General features: G+C 36.6%; 1 protein-coding gene across 2 annotated transcripts in view; it reads right to left on the bottom strand.

The window, feature by feature from the left end:
* The window catches only part of SPART (spartin), a 36818-nt gene that overhangs the window by 154 nt on the left and 9551 nt on the right, over window positions 1-27113 (bottom strand). For both annotated transcript variants that reach the window (XM_030922172.1, XM_010383104.2), the window contains exons 2-9: window positions 24868-25679; window positions 20951-21148; window positions 18916-19071; window positions 16117-16240; window positions 10159-10353; window positions 8226-8384; window positions 8051-8141; window positions 1-887 (exon numbers count right to left, since the gene is read on the bottom strand). The exon at window positions 1-887 is cut by the window's left edge and continues 154 nt beyond it. In XM_030922172.1, the coding sequence (XP_030778032.1) occupies window positions 620-887; window positions 8051-8141; window positions 8226-8384; window positions 10159-10353; window positions 16117-16240; window positions 18916-19071; window positions 20951-21148; window positions 24868-25677 (2001 nt within the window). In that variant the 5' untranslated portion in view covers window positions 25678-25679 and the 3' untranslated portion in view covers window positions 1-619. The remainder of the gene's footprint in view (window positions 888-8050; window positions 8142-8225; window positions 8385-10158; window positions 10354-16116; window positions 16241-18915; window positions 19072-20950; window positions 21149-24867; window positions 25680-27113) is intronic.

The raw sequence follows: 27113 nt of genomic DNA, 5'->3' as shown, positions 1-27113 counted from the left end.
ATCAAAAAGACCATTCCATTTCCTAACAAACAGGTAAGTTACAAAAGTAGTCCATTTTACTTTTCATCAGTCTTTCCGTTTTGAACAAATCTTTTTGAGAATTCTTAGTTTAGGATTAGGTTTTGCTTAGCTTACACACTGAAAATATTGAGAAGAATCTAAAAAAATCCACACTTAGTGCAAAAAGAGTAGACAATACTTTAAGTCATTCCTTCTATAAAAAGAATTAAGGTTACTAAATGCCAATTTTTAAGCAAATATATAGTTTCCTAATTTGCTTTCTGAAATATAGCAGATATAAAAATAGTTCAACATTAGGTTTAATAAGGTCTAAACAGCACATGTATTATTAGCTTCATTTTACCTGCGAAAATATTTCAGCTACACTTGGAAAAAATAAACTTGAGAATATTACTTCACATTTCTAAGGCCAGAAGCAAGAATATTTATTCTTTTCCTTTTAAATAGAAGACATGCCATAAAATTTATGAAAGTTAATTTGTAGGAATGAATACATTTAAAAAATACTGGTTAATCTGTGAGGAATTCCACATTTGCTTAAATAACAAAATTTCATCCATTTCATAAGGCTTTGGTATAGGTGATTCCCAGCACTCCATCATTTATCTTTCTTCTTTGCCTCCTTTACTTCCTTCGTTTGCTCATCCTTCTCCCCTCTCACGCTGACATCTGCTGCTCCTTCTTGATTTTCCCTCTGAGAATTATCAGCTATCTGATAGTCCTCAAGGAGAGTGTGTCCTGTTTGTGTTGCAGTTTTCTTCACCATTGCTTTGATACCAATGTTGTTAATATTGTAGGCAGTTACGCCAACATTGACTGCAGAATCCACCGCATTGTGGGTAGCTTCTCCTGCATTATACCCGTATCTTTAAAAGAAAGATTAGAGGACATACAATGACATGATAAATATAAAATAAGGTCTTCTGAATTAGTATTAAATAAGTCAAATGATTACTGTGTGTTACCCCTGAAAGCAAAATTAAAGCTTAGGTTTCAATTTAATTAACAACTTAGAACACAGTAGAGAATGAAATCACACTGTGACAAAGCTGTATTTTCTCCTTTAGTAAAAACAGTGTGTGAAAATAAACTCAGACTAGCTGAGAATGATGTAATAAAGACCCTCAAGTAAAAATAAAGTGTAAATTATAATATAGGTCATTAATCAGTCATTTTTTTTTAATCCTCCCTTTCTGGAAATATGAGGGAAAATATTCACAGAAGCAACTAATCTAGAGTCATATAAGTGGTTTCAAGTTCTACCTTAACCAGACTTTGGCTACGTCTTTTAATTATGGGAATTTGAGTTTGTCTTTAAACAGAGGTTCTATGGCATTCTCCCCTGCATCCCACCCTACTGCACACTCACTGTCCTCCTTGCTGTTCCTTGAGCCCACCAAGCACTCAAAGGCCTTAGGACCTTTGTACTGGCTGCTGTCTGCTTGGACTTCCCACAGTTCTCTGCCCCACCTTCTACAAGTTGGCTCAACTATAATCTTCTCATTATCTAATCTGGTTAAATTGCCTTTTCCCACATGTCCACCTCCACCTCTTGACAATTGATTCCCCTTTAAACTACTTTTCCTTCTCCCATAACTTACCACTTTCTACATACTATGGAACTTACTCATTATCACTGTTCATGTCTTGCTTGTCTCACTAAAATATAAACCCTATTGGAGAGGAGATTCTTAGCTTTGTCCTTTAACATATCCTAAACATTGAGAATAGTGCCTGATACTCACTGAATATTCACTAAATGAATGAAATCAGTAATTCCTGCCCTATCTGCCTCAGAGTTTCTTGAGCATCAAATGCATAGCAAGTGCCTGGGAAATTACAAAGTATATACAAAAGTTGTTATTATTGACAGTAATACTATCTGCATTTAATGCTATTTCTATGATAAAATACAATTTGAGGTCCTATACGAGCATACCAAAACACATTTCCCTAGTGTTTAACTGTTTTACTCTTTACCCCATTTTGGTAACAGGCTTTTAAAGCTTTTCTTGTCCACAGGTTTCCCCAAATAGAGGATTGTTTAAACAAACAACAACAAAAAGGCAAAAGTTTACATTTTCTCCAGGACACAGTGAAGTTTCCTAGGTGCTTTATGACCTATAGCTGGACATTTTATATAACACTAGATCTGCCTTTTGAATTAACAAGTCCTCTATTACTAAATAGCCTGGCCTAGAATAGTGGTTTGTGATCCCACCGGCTTGTTTGTACTTGGCTTTTTTAACCCCAGTGTGAAATAATCTTACAGTGCCTCTGAATGATGATTCTATTCTGTCCTTTGCCTAATGTTAGTAATTATATTAGAGCTAGCACACAGCAGAGCCTAGTCTGTCAAACCTTCCAAGTCTGTACTACTCTTAATTGGGGCCCTTCTCACCAGTCAACAGACAGAAAAGCTTCCTACAACTGCTTCGGCCAGTCCCTGTTATGCAACCCCTCAGCATTCCACAGGATTTGCTGATGGTGCAGAAGATGCACCATTGCTGATGGTGCCTTCTCATTGTTAACCAAGCCCCAGTCACAAATACTACTGTCAGGTGGTAATGGCTGTGTCTACACAAAAAGAAAAAGGTATCAGCAGTTTCTGCATTGACAAACAGGGACCATAACTCTTGGTGGAGCCAGTTTCCCCAAGGGCTTACAGAACATTCAGAAAACTAGATTCTAATGCCAACTATGCCAGTAACTAGCCACATGACCTTGGTCAAGTTTCTACCTCTTCGCATATTGTCAACTTTCTCTTCTTTATTTGAAAAAAATGATGTATATGTGTGAAAGCAGTTTTAAAATTCTAAAATACTAAACATATATTTTAAAATATCCTATAAAATGGCTTTTCATCAGTTGTATTTATTTTTTAATATACCCTCAACTATCACTCCTGCTTTCCAATATGCCTTAGAACTAGTTTTCCTAACAGGAATCTATTCTTCTCTTCATAAATAACTGTTTAGTCCTTTTCTTCAGATTCAAACTATACTGCTATAAACTCCTATAAAGCATATGTCTGGCAGAAAGTTAAATTTATTTTTGATCTCTTATTTTTAAACAAATTTACTTTAGACCTCATTAAGTTGGATTTTATATACTAACACTACCAATTGAAAAATAATAAAAAATGAATACAAAGTAGGCCCTAAATAAGTCAATGAGATTCAAAACTACAACTGAACCAGATTTTTCTGAAATTTCTCCAATGTGTTCAGCTATACAGAACTGGTTTTGGGTAATATGACACCTGTCATTGAAGTTACCTCTTCATCCACTGCAAATTTAGGGGGAATTTTAATTAAATTTCACCAAACAAACCAATAAACCAGCTACACTTAATTATAGCATAGTACCAAAAACCATAAAACAGTAAATTTTCCACAGGAAAAAAAGTCTATTATTAAGCTTATGTTCCACAAATATACATTCAAAGAAAATATTGCTAGGGGAAAATAAAAATAGATCTATCAAAGCTCTATTATTCTTTAAACACTTCAAAGTAGAATAAAAGAAGCTTAAAGGTGAAACTTAAGCTTCATATGTAGAAGAGAGATGAATTATTGAATAGGTACTATACCGCAATTAAGTGTAGCAGGTTTAAAGTTACTGTTTTTCATTATTCCTGTATGTCTTCACATCCCCAAATATAAGACAAAAGTATTAATTTAACTGACAAACTGAATCTTAATGAATAGTTTCTATGCATTTACCTAAAAATTTTAAGAGTATAGTTATTTAATCCTCTGTACTGGCTTATCCACCTGAAATCAGATAAGGAAGTTTATATAATACATTTGGTTTTCTCTCAAGCATAAAATTAAGGGACATTTAAAATAACTACTTTGGAGAGCAATCGCTTATCATAGGCAATTAAGAACACAAATTTTCCTTATTATACTACCATCAGTTTGATTCGAGTACTCCACAAATGGTCATTCTATGAAATACTTTTTGATAGTAAATTTAAATACAGGACAGTGTAAATAAACCTAAGTGTATGTAAACAAGAACAAAATTAAATAAAGGTACAACAAGTGTTTCAATTTCTTCAGTTCTATCACTAAGTTATTACTGGTTCAATACTTTTAGTTTCTTCTCTTAAAAGACGTTTTCTACTTTGGGCCAGATTAGCTCCAAAGGTGAGAAACAGTATTACTTAGATAAAATCTTTTATTCCCTACTGCCTCTCCCCTCTTTCTAAATTTCTAATAGCAGAAACTAAATTACTGCTAAGACTGAATCATCCTCATAGTTAGAAATACAAAGCTACTTAACTAAATTCTCACTTTTCTGCTTTTTATTTAAATTCCATGAATCTTTGGAAAAAAGGACAAAAAGAATAGCAATAATACAATAATAGAAATAAAAGAGCTGAGAATCACTGTTAAAAATATGCTATTCAACATATTAAGTTCTCATTAAGGACCAGAAGTGCAAAATCTACATTAAAATCCAGTATTTCCTAGTTATGTGAATCTCAAACTTTTAATAAGTTAATTGTAGTTAGGTAAGTATTTTTTTTTGTCATTAGAGTAGGCCATGAAACAAACCCAACAAAGCACTTCCTATTTTCTAATATGATAATCTGAAAATAATTCACTTTTGGCCTAAAAGGCATTTCTGAATTTCACCTGTTCTTGCTACAAATAAAGAACTATTTTTCTAATCATGACTGATCCAAAGTAACCTCAGGGTCATAAAACAATGACTGAATATTAGAGTTCAGTGCCACAGGTGACAAGAAGTGAGTTGGAAGACTTGAGTTTTATATTTCTATCAGAAGAATTTGAGATCTATTGTATATGTTTTATCTCTCAACTCTTTTGGTAAAACTGACACTCCGGCCAGGCACGGTGGTTCACGCCTGTAATCCCAGCACTTTGGGAGGCTGAGGTGGGCGGATCACAAAATCAGGAGATGGAGACCATCCTGGCTAACACAGTGAAACTCTGTCTCTACTAAAAATACAAAAAATTAGCCAGGCGTGGTGGCGGGCACCTGTAGTCCCAGCTACTCGGGAAGCTGAGGCAGGAGAATGGCAGGAACCCGGGAGGTGGAGCTTGCAGTGAGCCAAGATCACACCACTGCACTCCAGCCTGGGTGACACAGCAAGACTCTGTCTCCAAAAAAAAAAAAAAAAAAAAAAAAAAAACACTGACGCTCCAAAATGATATGCCATGTTGCTTTTATTTGATTCAAAGATATGTATCCCCCAGAATGTAAAGTAGTTCAGCCACTTTTGGGAGATTTCTCAAAACAAAATGGAATTACCATTTGATACCCAAAAGAAAATAAATTGTTCTATCAAAAAGACACATGCACTCACATGTTCACTGCAGCAGTATTCACAACAGCAAAGACATGGAATCAACCTAGGTGCCCATCAACGGTGGACTGCATAAAGAAAACATGGTACATATATACCATGGAATACTACACAGCCCTAAAAAAGAATGAAATCATATCCTTTGCAGCAACATGCATGCAGCTGGAGGCCATTATTCTAAATGAATTAATGCAGGAACAGAAAACCACATGTTCTCACTTATAAACGGGAAATAAACACTGGGTACTCATGGACATAAAGATGACAACAACAGACACTGGGGACTACTAGGCGGGGGAGGGAGAGGAGTGTGAGCTAAAAGACCATCTATTGGGTACTATGCTTACTACCTGGGTGAAGGTATCATTTGTACCCCAAACCTCAGCATCATACAACAAACCTATGTAACAAGCCTGCACTTGTACCCTTTAATCTATAATAATAGTTGAAATTATAAAAAAAAGTAAACATAAAGCAATTCCTATTTCCTAACTTAAAACAAACAAATGTATACATGCCCCAGACAGAGCAGATCAAACCAATTAAGGATGGAAATTAAATTAGCACTGTAGAGCACAGGTTCTGATGACAGAAACACTTGGTTTATATCCCAGCTCTACTACTCACTAGGAGAGAAATCTTTAACATGGTATTTAACTTTACATTTTGGTTTCCTCATCTGCAAAATGGAGATAAGTGTTGAAAATTAATCAATATGTAGGAAAAGCAATGAACACAGTGCCTGATACAAAAGTATGAACTCAACTAAATGCTGTCAATAAGTGGATAATTAACATAAATAACCAAGAGTTGTGAATACTGTTAATATTGCTCTTCTTTTTTCTTTCTAAACAGTAAGATCCAAACTAATTCAAGGCTAAGAAAGCAACTCAGGTCCTTCATACTAGATTTAGTTTTTAAGACCTTGATTCTTCTAGTATTGTATAAAGAAAGTAGAGTCAGGTAGAAAGAATAAGGAGCTAAAAGCAGAAGACCCTGCTTTAACTCTCACCTTCAATACCACTTGTCATAAATTTGTTATATAGTTGCGGCTTCGGCATTTATTTTTAGGCCTGACATAAGTTGCTTGAAACCTAGTTGTATCCCATCACCTTTGGCCTAGTTAAAACTTCCCCTCCCCATGTGGTTGTCTGCAATACAGTATACTTGTTTCTCATCTCATTGACTCAAAACCCAACATACCCCACAGCTGCTGACCACGAGAAAATCCAATGGTCAACATTAGAGTCATGTAAAACTAGAGCCGTGTAAATGTTCCCCTGTTCACACTTGTTTTCTTTAAACTAGTCAATCCACAGGCCCCACTGGAAAGCCAAAGGAAGAACACCCATGGACTTGCATGAAGGTAGTCGCACAAATTGCCTCTCCCTTGCTGCTACTCCCTGTTCACCCATCTCCCGCCCCACCCACTGGTTGAGCACTCTGCTGTCTTCAGACTTCCTCCTGGCTCTCGTGGGTACCCCTCTTCTCTCAAGGGTCTGTGAGTAATAAAAAGCTTCTGTCATTTCGTGTGTTTGGTTGTGCTGCCTTCTCTGTGTGTCACATGACCAACACCCAAACCTTGCTCTCCTCCTAGTCAGGGTCTCCTAGAGAGTGGCTTTCTTAGTAGGAATAAACTGGACACAGGTCAGAAAAGAGTCATAAGGGCATATGCCATAAAGAAGTTCCCTGAGAGAGGGATACCTGGTCATGGATGTGCCAGGATAAAGAAGTATCCTGTGAAAGGCACACTGCAAACATCCATGAGCTTTTCCTCTTGAGCCACGACACAGCAGGACTAGAATTTATAGCCACTCTCCAGAGACAGACTGTAAGGCCAAATGAGAAAGCAATCATAACACCAATCAGGTGAGCTTGTGCAAATCATTCATTTCTGTTTGTCCATTTCTTAATATATGAAATTGAAGATACACCATCTACCCATTCCAATACAAATGTACAGTGGTAATCAGAGTCAAGTAAGATGTGACATAATTTTTAACAGTCTGTATGCTGAGTGGGCTAATATTAACAAGGGGTATAAGAGTTTAATTATAATTCAAGTTTATTCAGGCAGACATCACCCATCAAAAACATGTAGTCAGTTAATAAGGTATACAGGAATTCTGGGTTTTTAAAAAAATTAAACTTATTCTTCACAGTAACGATGAACAAATGTTTATAACGATTAGTAATATAAAGCAAAGTGACAAAAATTCTGTTATTATAGAAATACTATTCTCCCTATTTAAGAAAAGCAGTGAGTGAAAAAAATTATTTATCAGATACCTAATAAAAATATCTTTACCATCATGGATGTTTGCAAATGCTACAAGAGATTTAGTTGGCCAGGTGTGGTGGCTCATGCCTGCAATCCCAGCACTTTGGGAGGCTGAGGCAGGCAGATCACCTGAGGTCAGGAGTTGAAGACTAGCCTGGCCAATGTGGGGAAACTCCATTTCTACTAAAAAAAAAAAAAAAAAAAAAAAAATTAGCCGGGTGTGGTGGCGTGTGCCTGTAATCCCAGCTACTTGGGAGGCTGAGACAGAACTGCCTGAACCTGGAAGGTGGAAGTTGCAGTAAGCTGAGATCGCGCCTCCAGCTTGGGCAACAAGAGAAACTCTCTCTCAGAAAAACAACAACAACAACAAAACAGAGATTTAGTCATTAAAATAAAATTCAACTTACTTATATCTGACAGTTTGTACAGTTTCTGCTGAAACATTGTTAACAATGCATTTAGCTGCACATTCCAATCCTTGCCACACAGTTGAAAATCCTGTAAAAATAATATTTAAAAGTATGTAAATCTAGTCCAAAGCAAACAGACCTTCCTAGTTAAAATTCTGGGCCCCTTTGTTACCTTGAACACTACTTGCTGCTACAACCATGGCACCATCCAGAGGAGATTTCCCATCTTTGTCTTTTTTAAGAGATTCTGGAACTAGTTTGCTTCCATGCTTCTTGACATGTGGAGCTAGTTCTTTTCCAACGCAATTTGCTACAGTGCAAACTCCATCAACTAATATGACCATTAAAAAAAAGAAAACTTAGAAAATATATATTATTCCCTTGATTTTTACCACTCATCTTGCAACATTCTTAAATGAGCCTCTAAAATTGTTTTACTATATAATGTTACAACTTCTACTTAAGGACATGAAGCTTAGAGAGGAGGTCTCACTATGTTGCCCAGGCTGGCCTTGCCTTGTACTCCTGGGCTCAAGTGATCCTCCTGTCTCTGCCTCCTGAGTAGCTGGGACTACAGGTATGCAGCACAGACTGGCTATTTTTTAAATTAAGGCTTTTGTTTGCTTTAAAGCTGTGCTTGCAGAGCCTACTGATGTTTATAACCTTGCCTCTCAGATATACATGTTCTTGCACTTCTGCTTGAGAAAACCAGCCACCTTTTCTATCTGACTGTTGCAATGCAAGATTGGTTGGTACTTTTAGATTATTCCAGCTTAGTGTATTCATATTTTTCTATTGATAAAAATCTCAGTTATCTCAGTGAAATAACAGTAAAATGTTTAATTCTATAAAAGTAAACAATCCAAAATCTGATTAAAAAAAATACTAAATACCAAAAAAGATCATTTTGCTAAATTTAATGGTAATCCATTAAGGTTCTATCTACCCATCTCAAAACACCAAATTTCAGTGCTGTGATTCTCTAAAAGCAAGGAGTTAGAAGTATATTGCTTGGGCAGGCTGGGCCACAATCACTAAGTCAGCTTTTCTCAAACAACAGATTCCTTCCTCTTGACCCTCAACTGCTAAGCAGTCAACTGCTCTCCTTGAAAGAATGTGCCATATCCCTTAGAAGGATTCAAGGATTCACATTCAGTCGTGCTGCATAATGATGTTTTGGTCATTTCAGACATTTCAGGGTCCCATAAGATTATAATGGAGCTGATTAAGTCCCACTGCCTAGTAACATCACAGCCACCATAACATCAGAGTGCAATTACTTTGTTTTTAAAATAAATTTAGTGTGGCCCAAGTATACAGTGTTATAAAGTCTGCAATAGTGTATAGCAATGTCCTAGGCCTTCACATTCACTCACCACTCGCACGCGTCACTCAGAGCAATTTCCAGTCCTGCAAGTGACATTTCTGGTAAGTGCTCTCTACAGGTTTTATGCCATTTTTTATCTTTTATATACTGTACTCCTACTGTACCTTTTCTATGTTTAGATGTGTTTAAACACACAAATACCATTGTGTTACAATTTCCTATAGTATTCAGTACAGTCACATGGTGCATAGGTTTGTAGCTTAGGAGCAATAGACTATATCATATAGCCTAGGTGTTGAGTGGCAATAATGTTTAGGTTTGTGTGAGTACATGCTATGATGTTCACACAATGATGAAATCACCTAATGATAGATTTCTTAGAACTTACTCCCCTCGTTAAATAATACATGACTTGACATTCAGAACTCTTTTTCAAAGATACACACATTTTCCTCGTCATCACATCAAAACAACCTTTTAACCAGTTTCTCAAATTTTAACGTGCAAATAAGAATCACCTAGGGATCTTGTGAAAATGCAGATTCTGAATCAGTAGGTGGGTCTGTGCCTAAAATTCTGCATTTCTAAGGATTCCAGATAGGCTGATGTGATGTTGCTGGTCTGCAGGTCTCACTATGAATAACGAAGAGAAACTGCTTTGTCCTAATTCGTTATTCTTGAGATTAAACCATCTAAATGAACATGCAGATTAACCCTGGATTAAGATATTATTTTAAATATAACTTTAAAGAAGTAAGGTTATCTAGAATTACTTTACCCAGGAACTGACTGACTTTTGCTGCTCCTCCTGTAGCTTGCTTCGCTATATAAAGTCCCTTGGTGACAGCTGGACTAACTTCCACAGGTTTTTCTTCTGGTTGAATCCGCTCTCGGAGTTTAGAAGCACCTTTCTGGATTGCTTTGCCAGTAAACTCAGCACCTTTGATTAAACCCCAACTCACCCAGGAAGCACCTTTTTAAAAGAAAATTTAAAATTGCACAATATTAGGGCTAACTATACTTTTAAACACTTTAATAAATAACATCAACCAGAAAAAAATAAAAGGAGTTTGATATTCAGAAGCTAAATGTGCCATGTCATAAACTTTCAAGCTAACTTTATACCTACAGTTTTCTTCCTGAATACTTAGGTCATATGTCACTCAGTGACAGAGTTCTGTGTTACTCTATGCTGCCACTGCAACTTGCAGGTATCTCTATATGTTACTTATCACACTATATTACTGCTAGGTATTAATTTTTAGTTTTGGTGCCATTAACATAGAATTTGGCTAAAGAACCCAGATATTCTTGTTCTTTTTGCCTTAGGCCAGACACCACGTTTCCCCATGAAATCCTGAGGGAGAAAGACAGAAACATCACAAAATGTAAACCAAAGAAACTGCCTCTCAAACACCAAGGCAGAATTCTTACTTTCTTTAGGCTAAAAGCATTAGTCAGGGGGTCCTGTTCCTTCCTGAATCCTAAACCCAAACTCTTGGATCTCAGTACTGTTTAGCTTCCTACATATACCTGAACGACAAAAACACGAGAACACCCAAATGCGTGAGAAGAGAAAATCTAAAGAAGAGACAGGCCTAGATAATTTAGCCATTTCTCATGACAGTGGGTCCTAGCCCTTTGCTTTGCTTATGTTCTCGCAGCTTGAATGACAGAACTGCTCACAGAGGAACAGAGGGATGGAAGGGCCTTCTCTAGTGAGGACAAAAGGTCCTCAGCCAGTGGAAATGTGGGGAAAGAAGGAGTGGGAGAGGGATGGGTAAAGAAAAGATACACAAGAACAGTGTCCCCTAAGATGGAAGAAGTATTACCCTACTCTGCAGAGACTTTCAATTTAAAATATTTCTTTTTTGGCAAAGACTTAACAATGTGCTTTCAAAGTTGAACATACGAAGTACTTAATTATATTCTCTCAACGTCTGTGGTGTGGTTTTACATGATTACTCCAGCCCATGAATAAGCATCCAGCAATCATGTGAAAACCATAAAAGTTTATTTTAAAATGTTAACAATGAAAAGTGACACATAATAATTGGAAATTTTATGTTTCTCTTCCTGTTTTAGTCAACATCTCCACCTCCAGCTCCAATCCTACCCCCACTGTCTTACCTGACAATCAATTTCTGGGGAAGTGCAGGATTCAAACCCAAGCAAACAGGCTTCCATAAACAATAAAAGGCTTGAAGATGTCCATTTAAAAAAATTATCTTTTTAGATTAACTTATAGGTTGAAAAGTTTTAAGAAGAAACCAGCTGAACATGAAGACTGAGAAATCGTAAAATAAATAATAAAACAAAGGATACTACAATCCTATAATGAAACTGTAAGAAATAATAGGGATGAAGTCAAATGATGACTGAGAAAAATAAATGGAAATGAGATAAAAAGTCACAGCACTAATAAAGAGAAATACTACATGCAAATAATCAATAACATATCACCATGGAAGTATACAGTATACACAAATATGTTAAAACTGTGAACACTGCAACAGAAGATAAGGAAATGCAATATTTCATTGATAGCTATGTAGATATTTTAAATGACACATACAATGCCAGATATAGATTGATTCTGTTCACGTTTGCATCCTATGCACTGAATTAATGCAGCCACATGACAGACCATGAACGTCTACTGAATAAATGAGACACTGGCAGATGTTAAAATTATCTAACTCAAACCTAACTACTACAGCTTGTGGGACACTGTCCACTTTTACTGAACTAAAGAAAGCTACCATTTACAGTTGTTATTAAAAACAGAAGTCCCTGGCTAGGTGCAGTGGCTCACGCCTATAATCTCAGCACTTTGGAAGGCCAAGTTGGGCGGATCACCTGAGGTCAGGAGTTTGAGATCAGCCTGGCCAATATGGCAAAACCTTGTCTCTACTAAAAATATAAAAATGAGCTGGGCATGGTGGTGTGTACCTGTAGTCCCAGCTACTCAGGAAGCTGAGGCAGGAGAATCACTTGAACCCTGGAGGCGGAGTTTGCAGTGAGCCAAGAGAGCATCACTGTACTCCAGCTTGGGTAACAGAATGAGACTCTGTCTCAAAACAAAACAAAACACAAAAACACAGAAGTCCCAAATCACAGCTTTCTCTCCTGGTAAAAAGCTAGCTGAACCCTAAGATTATATAGAATCCAACTTTTCTGGTAAGTTTTAATAATTTTATCATAAGAAATATGAGCTTAAAAAATTTCTTAAAAAAGAAATACTGATTCACTGATCTTTTTATTTTCAGCTTTTGATATTCTTTATCTCTGGCAATGAGGGGGGAAAACTGGCAGCAAATTGGCTAGCACATGGCCAATTTCAATCACATGACATGTATCTTATGTTTGATGCAGTCCTCTAAAAGCCTAGAAATGATTTGTCTTAGCACTTAACCATCCTATACCAATCAAAGTATAAATTGAATATATGATTGCTCTTTGATGTTTTGTTCATTCTATATAATTTATGCTGGAATAAAGGTCTTTGTGGATCTGACAGCTGGAAGACTGTACTAGGTCAATGGAGTCCCAGAAGGAATGTACTGAAGAATAGGAGGACTTGTTTGTCTATTCTTTAACAGACTGAATTAACCAAAATGGAAAAGTTTTTGCCAGGGCCTAGAAGCACAAAATGGTAGCAAAAAGCATAATCTTGGAGAAACTTTAGGGAGGCATCACAGTTGCCTCCGTTCTGCTCACTCTCAGCCCTAGGATGATATGCTGGAATAGGTAGGCAGAAAGTGATCATTCCCTCTCATTCCATATCAACTGTTTGCCTAGCATTCCAGAGTCCATCTGTAAATTAAATTGGGAAAGATTAGGGAGTTAGAGGGGACATTCAAATACCCTTGATGATCTTTTGCTACCTCACAACCACTAAAGTGTTCCAGAATGATTGAAGGTAGGTTGCTCCAAAGGTGAGCTCCATCAGCCTATTGTCAGCAACCCTCTACCGCCTCCCAAATAGCTTACTAGGCTCTACTCCATTGATACTGCACAGCCGCTGCCTTCTTAAAGTGTTAAGTCTAGGTTTCTCAAGCCTATACAGGTAAACTTTAAGCACGGTTGTTTTACTTTTTTCACCTTTTATATTAGGAAAACCTAGGAAAACCTCAGACTAGCTTTTAGTGATCTTTACTTATTCTTTGACAGCAGACAAGCACCAATTGGGCTAAGATACATAAGCTCAATTTAGATCCCTGGTTACTCATTTTGTACATAGACTGAATGAGTCAGGTAACGATAGTCTCTTGATAGATCAGATAATTTTCCCAGCAGTAAATCTTTATTAATTTTCTGCCCCCTCTTTGTTTTACTTGTACCGTAAGCATTTGATGAACTATTCGTTCTATGTATTAAAAAGCTCATAAAGAGACATAAACTCTGATAGGCAGTTAAATGGTTTCCAGTCACCAACTATGACGGACATTACTAGAACCCCAGCCCTGAAGGTATAGAATAAAAAGGAAAAGAGGTACTGGCATGAAGAAACTGAGCTCTTAAGTAATAAAGAAGGCCTCTGCATGTTACCAAAACACAGTTTTTGCTTGTTTTAAAATTATGCACTGCTGAAAGTTCTTTTGAAATCTCCAAAGAGACCTTTTCCCAGGATTAACTGGCTGTACTGCTTCTGGTAGCACCATGGTGTGGTATCTATAGTACCTAGGAGGCCTGAGATTTAGGGGCAGCTGGTAATTTCTGAAGATGACCACAAACAGTGTCTCCTATTCTGAATGTTAATCCTTCCACAAGATCTTGACATTCTTCCCAGAGGGAAATGGGGTCTATGTCACATTCCTTGCATCTGGGCTGGCTTGTTGCTTGCTTTTAACCAAACGATGCTGGAAATTTCCAAGAGTATGTCAGAAATGGTAAGGCAGCTTCTGTCTGTTTGCTGGATGTTTCACATTTGAAGCCCCAAATCACTATGTAGAAGCCACACTAGCCTAAGGCCACCATGCAGGGTGGAAGTCCAGCCACAAAAGGCCATGTGTAGGCACTCTATTTGGCAGTCCTAGACTTTGACCTCTCCCAGCCTAGATGCCAGAGGTGTCAGTAATGATTTCAGTCTTCAGCTTACTGTCAAGTCACTAGCTAGCCTTTCAGTCTTCCCAGATGAAGTCCTTAGATACTATAAAAGAGATATAAGCCACTCCTGCTGTGACCTTTCCAAATACCTGGCCCACTGAATTCCACAGAAACAAATGTTTGTTGTTTTGTGCCTTTGGGTTTGGGGCAGTTTGTTACATAGCAATAGTAAATGGAACAAACTTATAATAGCATAAATTCCAAAAACTTGGTAAAATTACTTTGAATTTAGTGTGTAGGGGTAATAGGCAAGTTTTCTGAATAATGGCCTCCTAATAATAATGCTTAGCAGGCTACAAAGTTGGGGGGTAGGGCAGTAAAAGTGAAAAGGTTTTTCATTGCAATTTCTTTGTGAATCTCTTTCAAGGGTCAATTTTAACGACTGCAATTACATTTTAAAATTTGGCTTTATCTTTTCTTCTTGTCTCAAGCACAGTTCTTTGGCACTAGGAAAAGTATTTTAGTTCCTAGCTAGCTAATTATTTTAGCTTGTTGGTTTTTTATGTTGAAGATTTCCTCTGCTTTAGACATCTTCTAAAATGGATTTTAGTGGACACGGAAATCTGAATTGACAGTCGTTTAAATGAGTCAAGACCCATTTAATGGGGTTATGAATTTGACAAACTGAATGGTGATTGGCAACATTTTTTAAAAAACAAAATAAAAGGTATAAATCATAGAGTTACTACAGCTAAAAAGCTACGTGAAATGTTAACCAATTAAAGTAGAAAGACATGCCACTAATGATCATTCTGGTTTCAGAATAATTGATCTGAAGCCCTTTATAACCATAATTAAACAGCAGAGACTACTTCTCAAAGAGCTTGGCTATAACCCTCAGATGTTCTCATGTCTGCATGGCTGTGTAGTTAGTGCTGCTTTGCTTTCAAAGATGAATGAACATGTTCTCATTTTTTGGGTGGGTATCTGAGTCCATTTGTGATGCCATAACAAAATATCATCAACTAGTAGCTTATTAACAACAAAAATTTATTTCTCACAATTCTGGAGGCTGGGAAGTACAAGACTAAGGTGCTGGCAGATTTGGTCCCTGGGGAGGGGCCCACTTCCTGGTTCATAGAATTACACCTTCTTACTGCTTCCTCACATAGTGAAAGGGACGAGGCAGCTTTTTGGGATCTCTTTCATAAGGGACTAATCCCACTGACGAGGGTTCCTCCCTCATGACCTAATCACTTCCCAAAGGCCCCACTTCCTAAAACCATCACCTCAGGGGTTGGGATTTCAATATATGAATTTTGAAGGGACACATTCAGACCACAGCTGAGGGATAGGGGTTGGGAGAGGTTAAGAGGGAGCTTCAAAGGGGAAAGGAAGGTAACTAATTTTAGATTCAGAACTATTAAGAGTTTGAAGATTCTTGAAGCTTTTCACTATCCATTTTCCCAGTAATAAAACAGAATAATAGGCCAGGAAGAATTTATACTTATATGACAATATCTGATGTTTTAAAAGACTAGTGCCTTCTACATTTATTTCTAAATTGATCATTTAAAACCAAAATACAAAATATTATCTTTCTCAGTATTCCCTAATAAACACTATCCTTATTTGGTTCCAAAGGCTTAATGTCATACAGGGAAAAAAATTAACATTACTGTAATACCTGACAAAATGTTGTGAGCCACTTTCTCACTCCATTCAGGTAATTCTTTTGATTTTTCTTCTGGAACTGGCTCACATGGTACAATGTGACTCAGGTTAACTTCTTCACTTGAAGTATCTTTAGCCTAAACAGTAAAAATGTTTCAAAATGTGAAGAGTTAGAACTAAGAGGGGGAAAACTGTAAGCATTATATAACAAATATGAAGCCAACAAATACTAGATATAATTAATGAAAAATATATTCAGCCAACCTAGTTACCAGTGTGGTCTTATAAAGCACAATACCAGAACTGCCATGAAGTTGAAAACTGTTCTGGTCCATATAAATCTTGACTGGTAAGATTTAAATACCAATACAAGTTCAATATGGCATTTATCAAATCATTTATATTGACTAACTTTTTTTTTTTCTGGACTAGACTGATTTCCTTCAAACAGATACCATCCCTAGATATTAGTGTGCACATGGTACTCAGTAAGATTAAAAGATTTTTGTTAAATGACTCAATCAGTAAGCAAAGATGAATTCATAAACTGGTTTTGACAGAGCAAACAAATGTCTAATTTGAAACAAGAAGGAATATATAAACACAGAATAATCTGCTATTCCATTTAAGAGGAAATGGAGAACATAGAACTATCTGTACTTTGCTAACTGAACAGCTGTTATGAGAGCCTGGGCCAACACCCAAACTCTCAAAGCTAAATGAACTCATTCTAAGAAATAAGACGCAGGCTAACTCAGACCTCATAATATTAACATAATAAAATAACCTGAAAATCAAAGTGGCCAGTAATACAAAGAATGTCGCATAAAATATAAAAACAACATTAAACAAAACAACTTCTACATGGGATAAAAGTCACCCATAAGTAAAAATCTAAAGCTTTTCACTGCATATACTTTTTAATATCATTTGATTTTTTTAGAACAAGAAATTAAATTTTAAAACATGAAGTTCTAAATGATATGGAAGAATTTCCAAATACACTGTTAAGTAAAAAAGCAAGGAGCAAAACATTGTGTTATATGCCATCTTTTATGTTAAATATTAAGTATGTCCATGTGTGTGTGTATTTATGCATAAAATATATCTAGAAGGACAATAGAAATTAATAATTATGTGTCTGAGGCCAGGCATGCTGGCTCACACCTGCAATCCCAGCACACTGCGAGGCTGACGTGGGTGGATCACCTGAGGTCAGGAGTTCGAGACTAGCCTAGCCAACATGGTGAAATTGAAACCCCATCTCTACTAAAAATACAAAAATTAACCGGGCGTGGCTGCAGGCACCTGTAATCCCAGCTACTCGGGAGGTTGAGACACAAGAATTGCTTGAACCTTGGAGGCGGAGGTTGCAGTGAGCTGAGATCACACCACTGCACTTCAACCTAGGTGACAGAGTGAGATTCTATCTGTGGGGGATGGGGGAGAGGAGGGAAGATTATGTGTCTGGACAGAGGAGGTAGGTGGCTGGTGGACAGGAATAGGGCCCAGACTTATTTTTCACCATATACTCTTTTGTACCCTTTAACTTTCGTTTCTTGTGATTAAAACAACGTTTTTAAGTAAAATATATTTCTTGGAACCATTTTGGACTCCAAATATCCTCATATAGCTGGTCTAAGATGTTCAACATAAACCACAGTGACACTTTGCAAATAAATGTAGAATATTCACGTGATATTCATCAATTCCAAAGATAATTATTGAGCATTTACCATGTGGAATATAGCAATGAACAATACTAAACTGCCTGTAATATGATACTCAAGACAATGCTGTTTTATTCATATACTTGCTTATATTACCACTTCTGCCAAGAATCCCCTTAAATTTGCTATTCATATGACCAACTCTTCTTTATCCTTCAAGACTCATCTTAGTCATAATGTCCTGTAGGAGGAGGCTCCTCACTGCTTCCCATACCACTCATCCACCCACACTTATCTGTTAGGCTAGGCTGCATCTTCTATCTAATAGCCACATTGGATAGAAATGATCTCTTTGCTAATCTGTCCTTTCCATTAGACAGTAAATTCATTGAGACAAGAAATTTAAACCTTTTCCACTATGTATGCCTAACATTCTAGCACTCAATATTTCCTGAACTCTAATCCAAATTTACCAGTTAAAATATATCACATACTCAGAGCCTATGAAATGAAAGAAGAAACCACTGAATATATTTTTAAAAATCAAATCTCTGTCCTGTTGCCCATCCATAAAAAAACAGGAAACTGAACAAAAATGGCAGAGTGTAAGAAAAAAAGAGACAGTAGCATATGTAGCCTCCAAGCTCTTGGTGAATATAGGAAGGCAGAGAATAACACAAAACAAATAAGAAAGTACGTGCATCATTAATGCAAATATAAAAATATTTTGGTCAGGTGTGGTGGCTCATGTCTGTAATGCTGGCTAATTGTGGAGGCTGAGGCAGGAGGATCCCATGAGTCCAGGAGGTCAAGGCTGCAGTGAGCCATGTTTGCACCACTGCACTCCAGCCTGGGTGACAAAGCAGGATCCTGTCTCAAAAAAAAATAAAATCTCTCAAACAGTTGGGAAAAAAAATCTATCCCCCAAACACAGAGTATCTTTTAAAAAAATAGTTTAAGTAACACACACTTTAAAAGGGAAATATTACAACTGATTCTAATTGTTTTTGCCAGTGATCACTTTGTTGACTATGCACAAGTTGCTTTGCTTTAGTATATGGGACTATGATCATATAAATATATGAAACTGGAGAAAGGTACCATTAGAAAACAACACACACACTTATTATTCTTTTATTTACCCTTTTTCCACGTTTTCCTTTATGACGTACATCCTTATTGCCTTGGTCCAACTGTTTCACATCAGTGCCCGAGGCTTCTTTTAGTTGGTCAGAGGAGGGTCTAGTTCTTCCAGGGATTTGGAATTCATTTTCTTCTTCTGCTCTGTTCCAGTTGGCCTACAGAATAAGGGTTTAAGCCTAGCCCTAATCAGAATTTTTCTTAGATGACTTTCTGCCACCTATATTACACCATGCTCAAGTGACATACTTGTTTGAATGTCAGTTTGGCAGTCTACAAGTAACAACTGCTTTTGCTTTTTTCTCTATGCTTCTCTGTTGTCTTATCACCAAACCCCAAACCTCTGAGATCTTTGGTTCATAGCATATGCTTAAGTAAGTTTCAAAAGACAAAGTATAAAAGACAACTCATAGCAGTTGTTGGTATAAGTTATCTTTGAATCAGATGCAGCTACATTTAAATTTAATTAATGAATAAATTTTAGGTAACATATACAATATACAAGACAAAATGAATTTAAAGGCAATTAACAAAACTCATGTCCACTTCATTACGCATTACTGGAAGGTTTATTAATTGTCTGCACAGTATACACTTTGCTGAATGAATGCTTAAGAGTAAAAACCAGTCAAAATTATAGCTAGTAACTAGCTTATGTTTACAGTTGAAGTTCTGGGACAGTAAAGCAAGCTAAAAATAACATACAACCAAAAAATAAAATTGAAGAGATAAAATAAACATACAATCTAAAAGTCTGCTTAGTTTTTTTCCTAAAGTCCAGTAATACAGGTCCAGTTAATGTAGGGGTGAAGGGAGAAATAGTTCCACATTAGGTCTGTGAATACTTAAGAGCATCATTTTACTCAGTCAGTAAACAGTGAAGTGAAGATGAACTCCTTCATTTGACCATACTCCTGCCTTTGTGAATTCCTCTTCACAAGTACAATGAGGCTACACACTTCTGTATGCTGATCACGTATTTTGTTAAATAATTGCTGCTATGCTAAAGTATTGGTTTGCTGACCACCAGGTAGGTCATTCTCAGGTCAACAGGGGCTGATTTTATATTTTCACACACACACACACACACACACACACACACACCTTTGCGGTCTCCTGTTCTCATAATCTGCCCATCCCACCACTTAACACAGTAACTGGTTAAATAATGAATTCCAAATATCTGCTGACTGAAGGAGAGAATAAAATATAATACCATCATAATGCCCACCTCAGTCCACCCCAGATGACTGTCAATATTCATAATCAAGAATACTTTTTCCCTCTTGCTACAACAATATATAAAGAAAGTCTCTCCATAATACTCTATTCAAGTTCCCTGTTAAACAGAAATACTCTGTTTCCACAGGTACGCATGTGGGCAGAGGAAACATGCCAAATAAGGAAAGTTCCACGATGATCATATTTTAAATCATATTTTCTTTTTATTTTTTTATTTGGCCTTCATTTACCACAAGAACAAAGAAAATTATCTCAACCAAAGCCTGTTTCTTCCTCAGAATGCCAACCATACCCCTTAAAATGTCCAACATAACCTATCTACTAAAGGTAAAATTATCTTCATGTCACCATTTAGACCCATTAGTACACTTTTCCAGCTGAGCAGTAAAACAGTGGTGAAAAAATAGCTAACATTCACAGAGCATTACTACTTGTTCTGATGTAAGTGCTTAATGTATTAATTTTTAATTTTCACCACAGCCCAATGAGGTGGACACTGTTATTATCCCCATTTTATAAGTAAATTAAAGTATAGAGAAGATTAGTACCAGCTGAGCTAAATGGCTATTAAGTGGAAGAGCTTGAATTCATATACAGGCAATTCGACTCTAGAGCTCACAATATTAACCACTATTACAGCAAATTCCAAGCATGTAGCTGTGAACACACAAACAAATGATAAACTGTTAGTCTCCTAACTTTGATCACAGTAGAGGTTATTACAATTTCTCTAAAAGCTGAAGAGCTTATGTTAAAGCAGATTTTTTTCACCCTAAAGATGATCACACAAGTTACCTGGAGCCGAAGGTCAGACATTTGCCTTAATAGATCCTCAAAGAGCTCTCTATCATCCTCTGGTAACTCAGAGGACAGGACGACCCCCACAAAGCATCCTGCTGCTTGTAGCATCGTATCAGGAAACATGTAGGCTCCTGCAGTACATTTCAGAACCGGAGATCTATCAGGAACTAGAGGATACAACCAGTCACAAACCTGAAAGGATTCGTTAGAAGAAAAAATATATATACATATAAATGAATGAAACTAGATTTTCACTTATGTTTTAATAAAATTGTTATACTAGAAAATAAACACTTCAAAGTTGGAAACATATTTTAAAAGGCTTTATAGAACCATCAACATCAACAAATCCCCAAGAAAATTAATCATTTGCTAGTCTGATCTTCCTGCAATAAGGACCGTGCTAAATATGCCATTGCTCCACTAATCATACAATCTTAAAGCTGATGGCCTTAACCAGCCCAGTGTTAACCAATAATGACTCTAACTTTAAATAAATAATAATCAAAGTAAATTAAGGTTTTCTTTGTTATTGAAATTAGATATTCCTTTTGTGGTACATAAACTATTTTCAGGTATTATTCACTTGAAATATTTACTGAAATAATAGTGTTTACTGATTTAATGCTCCTAACAATCCTATGAAATCAGTTACTATTATTGTCATTTTATGTACAAGAAAATTGAGGCACACAGAGGTCAATTAAGTTGCTCAGAACCAACAACTGAAAAGTGGAGCTTGGATTTTAACACATGTAGTCTGGACCAGAGAAGCTGAACAATTATTTTAATCAGAAACCCAGCACTCACAGGCCGGGCACAGTGGCTCACACCTATAATCCCAACACGCTGGGAGGCCAATGGGGAGCGGGGGGATCATTTGAGGTCAGGAGTTCAAGACCAGCCTGGCCAATATGGTGAAACCTGTCTCTACTAAAAATACAAAAGTTAGCTGGGTGTGGTAGTGCAGGCCTGTAATCCTAGCTCCAGCTCCTTAGGAGGCTGAGGCAGGAGAATCACCTGAACCCGGGAGGTGGAAGGTGCAGTGAGCCAAGATTATACCATTGCACCCCAGCCTGGGCAACAGAGCAAAACTCTGACTCAAAGAAAAAATAAATAAATAAATAAATAAGAAACTCAGCACTCACAACGTGGAATAATTTTTTGTACTAAACCCAAGAGAACCTGACATAACAGGTTAGATTAAGTTAATGTTTATGGATTGTCTATCTATTGTGAAATAAAAAGCAAAATAACAAAAGCTCTCCTGCAGTGTCATCTGGGAAGGTCAGCTTGCCAGTACACACAGACTTAAGCTGACATTCTGGCTGCCTAATTTATTTCTAATGCAAAACATTATTTGAGAAACCAAAATATAACTGTGCTCAACATCAAAACAGTCATACCCACAAACTTTTAACATTTGAGTAGTTATATATTTTAATATGTATGAGAAAAAATACACATTTCCCTTAATATCAGTTATTATTAAGATATAACTGACAAGTGGGACAATTTAGTAAAAATATAAAGCAAGTAATAGTAGTGGTATGGAGTTGACAAAAAAATTGTAAAAGTTATTCTAAAATAAAACTTAGGAATGGTTTTTTTTTTTTTTTTTTTTTTTTTTTTTTTACTATTCCATGGTTTTTTCCAGATTAACTATATCCTGGTCACCTTAATTGAACTGGAATATCACCAAATTGTCTTTAAAATACCAACACTTTATAGACTTTTCTTAGGACAGGGTATTACAGATGAGTGAATTCATCCACCATAGGCTGATTTTTCCCAGTTTCATTTTCAGAGGGCAAATTCATGTCCAATTTCTGTAACTATAGATTTAACAGGTTTAAAAAGTATGTGGTATTAAAACTAAACCAAAAGAAAAATCTTTTTCTGAAGTTCTAGAATTCTGTCTACCTAAAACCAAAAAATCTTAATTTCCTATTTAGACCAATAGTGATTTTAACAGTGATTTTTAGTATAGGAAATATCTAACTTCTAGTATTTAGTTGGTTTATTATTGTATTTTTTTTTTTTGACAAAAACATTCAGAAAACACATATGTTAACTCTTTTAAGGACACTCTGCTACAAATACCTGAATACAAGCAAATGAGAACCTGTTAAAGAGACTCAAATTAAATTTTGGGAGCAATTTTACTTTTCATTTAGGACAAAAAAATACACATATGAGAGAGATTAAAAACAAAATTAAAAGCACTAAGGACAAATTTGTATTAAAGTACAAGTCATTTCAATGGATGAGTGAATGTAACCATGGTACAGTATTTCTGCCATTAACTACCCCATCTCCAGTTGCTAAGGACCCAAAGATTTTTTATTTCCATCGTTACAGCGCAACACTATTAGTAGAAATTGTTACAGCTTTTATCATCCCCCACTACAAACCCCAACCAATAAGCCTACTCTTTTTAACCTTAAGGCTCCTTTCCTAAAATAATCTACAGGAGTCACAATATTCTTCCTCCCAGTATCAAATATTTCCTTTCTTTTTTTTTTTTTTTGAGACGGAGTCTCGCTCTGTCGCCCAGGCTGGAGTGCAGTGGCCGGATCTTGGCTCACTCCGCCTCCCGGGTTTACGCCATTCTCCTGCCTCAGCCTCCCGAGTAACCGGGACTACAGGCACCCGCCACCTCGCCTGGCTAGTTTTTTTGTATTTTGTTTAGTAGAGACGGGGTTTCACCGTGTTAGCCAGGATGGTCTCGATCTCCTGACCTCGTGATCCACCCGTCTCGGCCTCCCAAAGTGCTGGGATTGCAGGCTTGAGCCACCGCGCCCGGCCCAAATATTTCCTTTCAATAATGCCCTCAAAGTATCTCCCTCACACATCCCCAGTAAGCCTCAAATTGTCTTTAAACAACTTTCAAGTTGACTCCATATAAAAACTATGTAAGAATCAACAGAAGAGTACACCAAAAGAGAAAATGATTAGAGCTAGCCCGTGCTATTACTAAACTACATTATTTGGACTGTGGACAAAACACCTGCTTTGTTTAAAAAGTGATCTTTCTTCAATGCAAACTCCTTTGTTATACTCAACATATACTAAGTCCTCATTTCAAGAACTCATCTTCCTATACCTACATCCAATCTTTTAAAATGTGATTGTCACTGGACCACTATCTTCAGAATACCTCACTAAATCCACAGCAATGCCCTGACATCAATCTTTATGTAGCACTCTTTACTCTTGGACCAAGTGCATTCTGGTAAATTTCTCTGCTTGGACTGTTGGACCTACATCTTAAATTATCACCACAGACTCTACTTCTAAACCAGGGTCTCTCAACCTTGGCATAGTTGAGATTTTGGGCAGGATAATTTTTTTTGTTCATGAGGGCTGTCCTGTGTAAATGTGTGGCAGCAACCCTGGCCTCTATCCACTATGCTAGTAGCAATCAACCTCCAGTATGACCACCAAAAATGCCTCCAGACATTGTCAAATTTTCTCTGGGGAGGCAAAATTACCCCTGGCTGAGAACAACTGTTCTGGACCATGAGCTGGGTCTTGCCCAGTTCAGACCCTCAGCTGAGTCTTCACAACATTTGTGAGTATTTACAGCTATACATCCACAGGAACTACATAAATCCCTTTTCAAATTAAACTTACTAGGTTTCTTCTTCAGATAAAGAATTAAAAGTTTAAGGATGACCACTCTTCTCAAGTTTTATCATCACAAACTTAATATCAAAATAAAACTATTAATATATCTTAAAAAAAAGACTATAAAACACAAACATGTTTAAGGCTCATAATTTCATGGAACATATTTAAAAACAAAGAATTTATTATCTTTTTGCACTTATAGTGCACACATAAACATTAACAAAAATGATGTAGTCTACATGTTTTTCAAATTATGCTTTCATTTTCCTTTGGCTTACCTGAAGAAACCCAGGAGGACGGTTTAGAACCGAATCAAGAGAATTATCCAAAAACCTCACAATTCGAAGGTACCCAGGATACGAAGGTGCACTAACCTCCCCTGCAGGATTTACAAAAAAAATCTGTACTCCATTTGGTATCAAAATCAATTCATCTGCATCTAGCCCTAAAGTCTCAAGAGGCGGCGGCTGAGAATGATTCCTATAAAACTCTTCTCCAACTGATGAAAACTCCCCAGAATCTGTTCCAAAGGATACAGTGTAGTGACCTTCAGCAGCCTGAGGAGTATAAGCAGGAGGAGCTTCTGCTGGACAACTTTGTGATGGTAAAGAGAGAGAAGCAGGTGCAGCAACTGCCCCTGCACTTGGAGTTGAGGTGTTTCCATCTACTTCAGCATGCTGAGGAGCTGAACTAAAAGACTGAGGCTCTGGTAATTTTTCACACATGTCTTTAGGTGGAAATTCTGGATATAACTTGGGCACCTCCTGAAGATCATTCTGTAGAGAAGTGGCAAGACCCTTCTCTAGAATTTCCAGCCTGGTGCGTACATTCTGTAGTGTTTCTTTCATTTTCTGTTGCATTTGTCTAGCAGATTCCCACCCAGGGCCTGTGTGTTCAGACTCTGTTGATGAAATGCTGATCCCTCTGAGCAGGTGTCCTATTCCTTGCTTATAGTAGTTCTTTGCTTCTTCCTTCTGACCTAATTCATCTGTATTCAGACCTTTGTTAACAAACAAAAAGGCCTTCTTATATGCTTCTCTGATGATCTTAATTTCAGCAGGTTCTCCATTTTGTGGCTCTTGCTCCATTTCTGCAAAATTGGAAACATATTTAATTATCTTGCTTAGCTATTGTTTACTTATCATCTATATCTCCTACCTGAATATATTTTAAGAGGACAAGTGCCTCGCTTATCTCTGTTTTGTTCACTATTATACTATCCTTTAAGCCTGCTATCAGGTCTGTCATAAAAAAAAGTACTTAATATGTATTTGATGAATGGATAAATAAATGAAAACTCTTGGTCCAAAATACCTTAATTTAAAAACATAAGAGAATAAATCAGACTACATCTATTACATAATTTTCTTGTTCCAGTTTCTTATAATAGTTTCCTATCATACATATGATATGTATGATACATCATATCATACTGGACACAAACATTAACAAAATGATGTAGTCTACATATATTTCAAATTATGCTTTCATTTTTCTTTGAAAAATGAATACATTTTTGTATGATGGTTGAAACAAGAATCTCATTCTAAAACTCATTATAATATAAATCCAGATTATATCCAGCCAATAAAAAATGAATTGAATCACACACTGGGGAAAACAGAAATGAGAAAAAAAAATTTGAATGAAACTCTGTTATCTGATTTCCACTTAAAGGTGGCAGGCAGGTTACCCCACACAGCCCTGTTGCTTCCCCAAATCCTACTAAGATGACTCTAGAAAGATTATGAAAAAGGAATAACCATTTTTTCTTAGTGAGAAAAATACATGAATAGGTACTTCACAGAAGAAAATATTTAAAAAGCATCTGAAAAGGTGTTCAACATACTATTCCCTCAGAAAAGTGAAACTAAAATCGAGTGACACCAACTAGACACTTACCAGATGGCTAAAATTTAAAAGACTGATTAGCGCTAAGTGAAGACAAGTGCAACTCTTCTACCTTGCTGGTGAAAGCTGAAAAATGATACACCATTTTGGAAAACTGGCAGTTTCTACTAAAGCTAAACGTTCACCCACTCAATGACCCAACAATTCCACTTGCAGGTATATAACCAAGAGAAATGGATGCATGTGCATGCCAAAGACATGTATGGCAATATTCACAGCAACTATATTCACAAAAGGCAAATCCTTAAAACAACCCAAATGCTTACTCATTCATACAATGCGATAATACACAGAAAAAAATTTTTAAACCTGATTGCCTGCAACATCAATGAATCTCACCAATTCTTTGACCAAAAGCCAAATACAAAAGACTTCATATTGAGACCACATACTATGATTCTATATGAATGAATTAAAGAATGGGAAAAACTTGTCTATGATGATATAAATCAAAATAGTGCTTATAGGTAGAGGCTAATAACTTTGCAGGTACAGGAGGGAATCTCATGGCCTTTGGAAATGTTCTCTGTTGATCTGAGTGATGACTACAAGGGTGTACAGTGGTCCCCCCTTATTTACAGTTTCACTTTCTGTGGTTTCAGTTACCTGCAGT

Source organism: Rhinopithecus roxellana, chromosome 18 (genome assembly GCF_007565055.1).
Source record: "Rhinopithecus roxellana isolate Shanxi Qingling chromosome 18, ASM756505v1, whole genome shotgun sequence".
NCBI classification, from domain to species: domain Eukaryota; kingdom Metazoa; phylum Chordata; class Mammalia; order Primates; family Cercopithecidae; genus Rhinopithecus; species Rhinopithecus roxellana.
The sequence above is the reverse complement of the archived record's forward strand: the minus strand, read 5'-3'. Positions and strand labels throughout refer to the sequence as shown.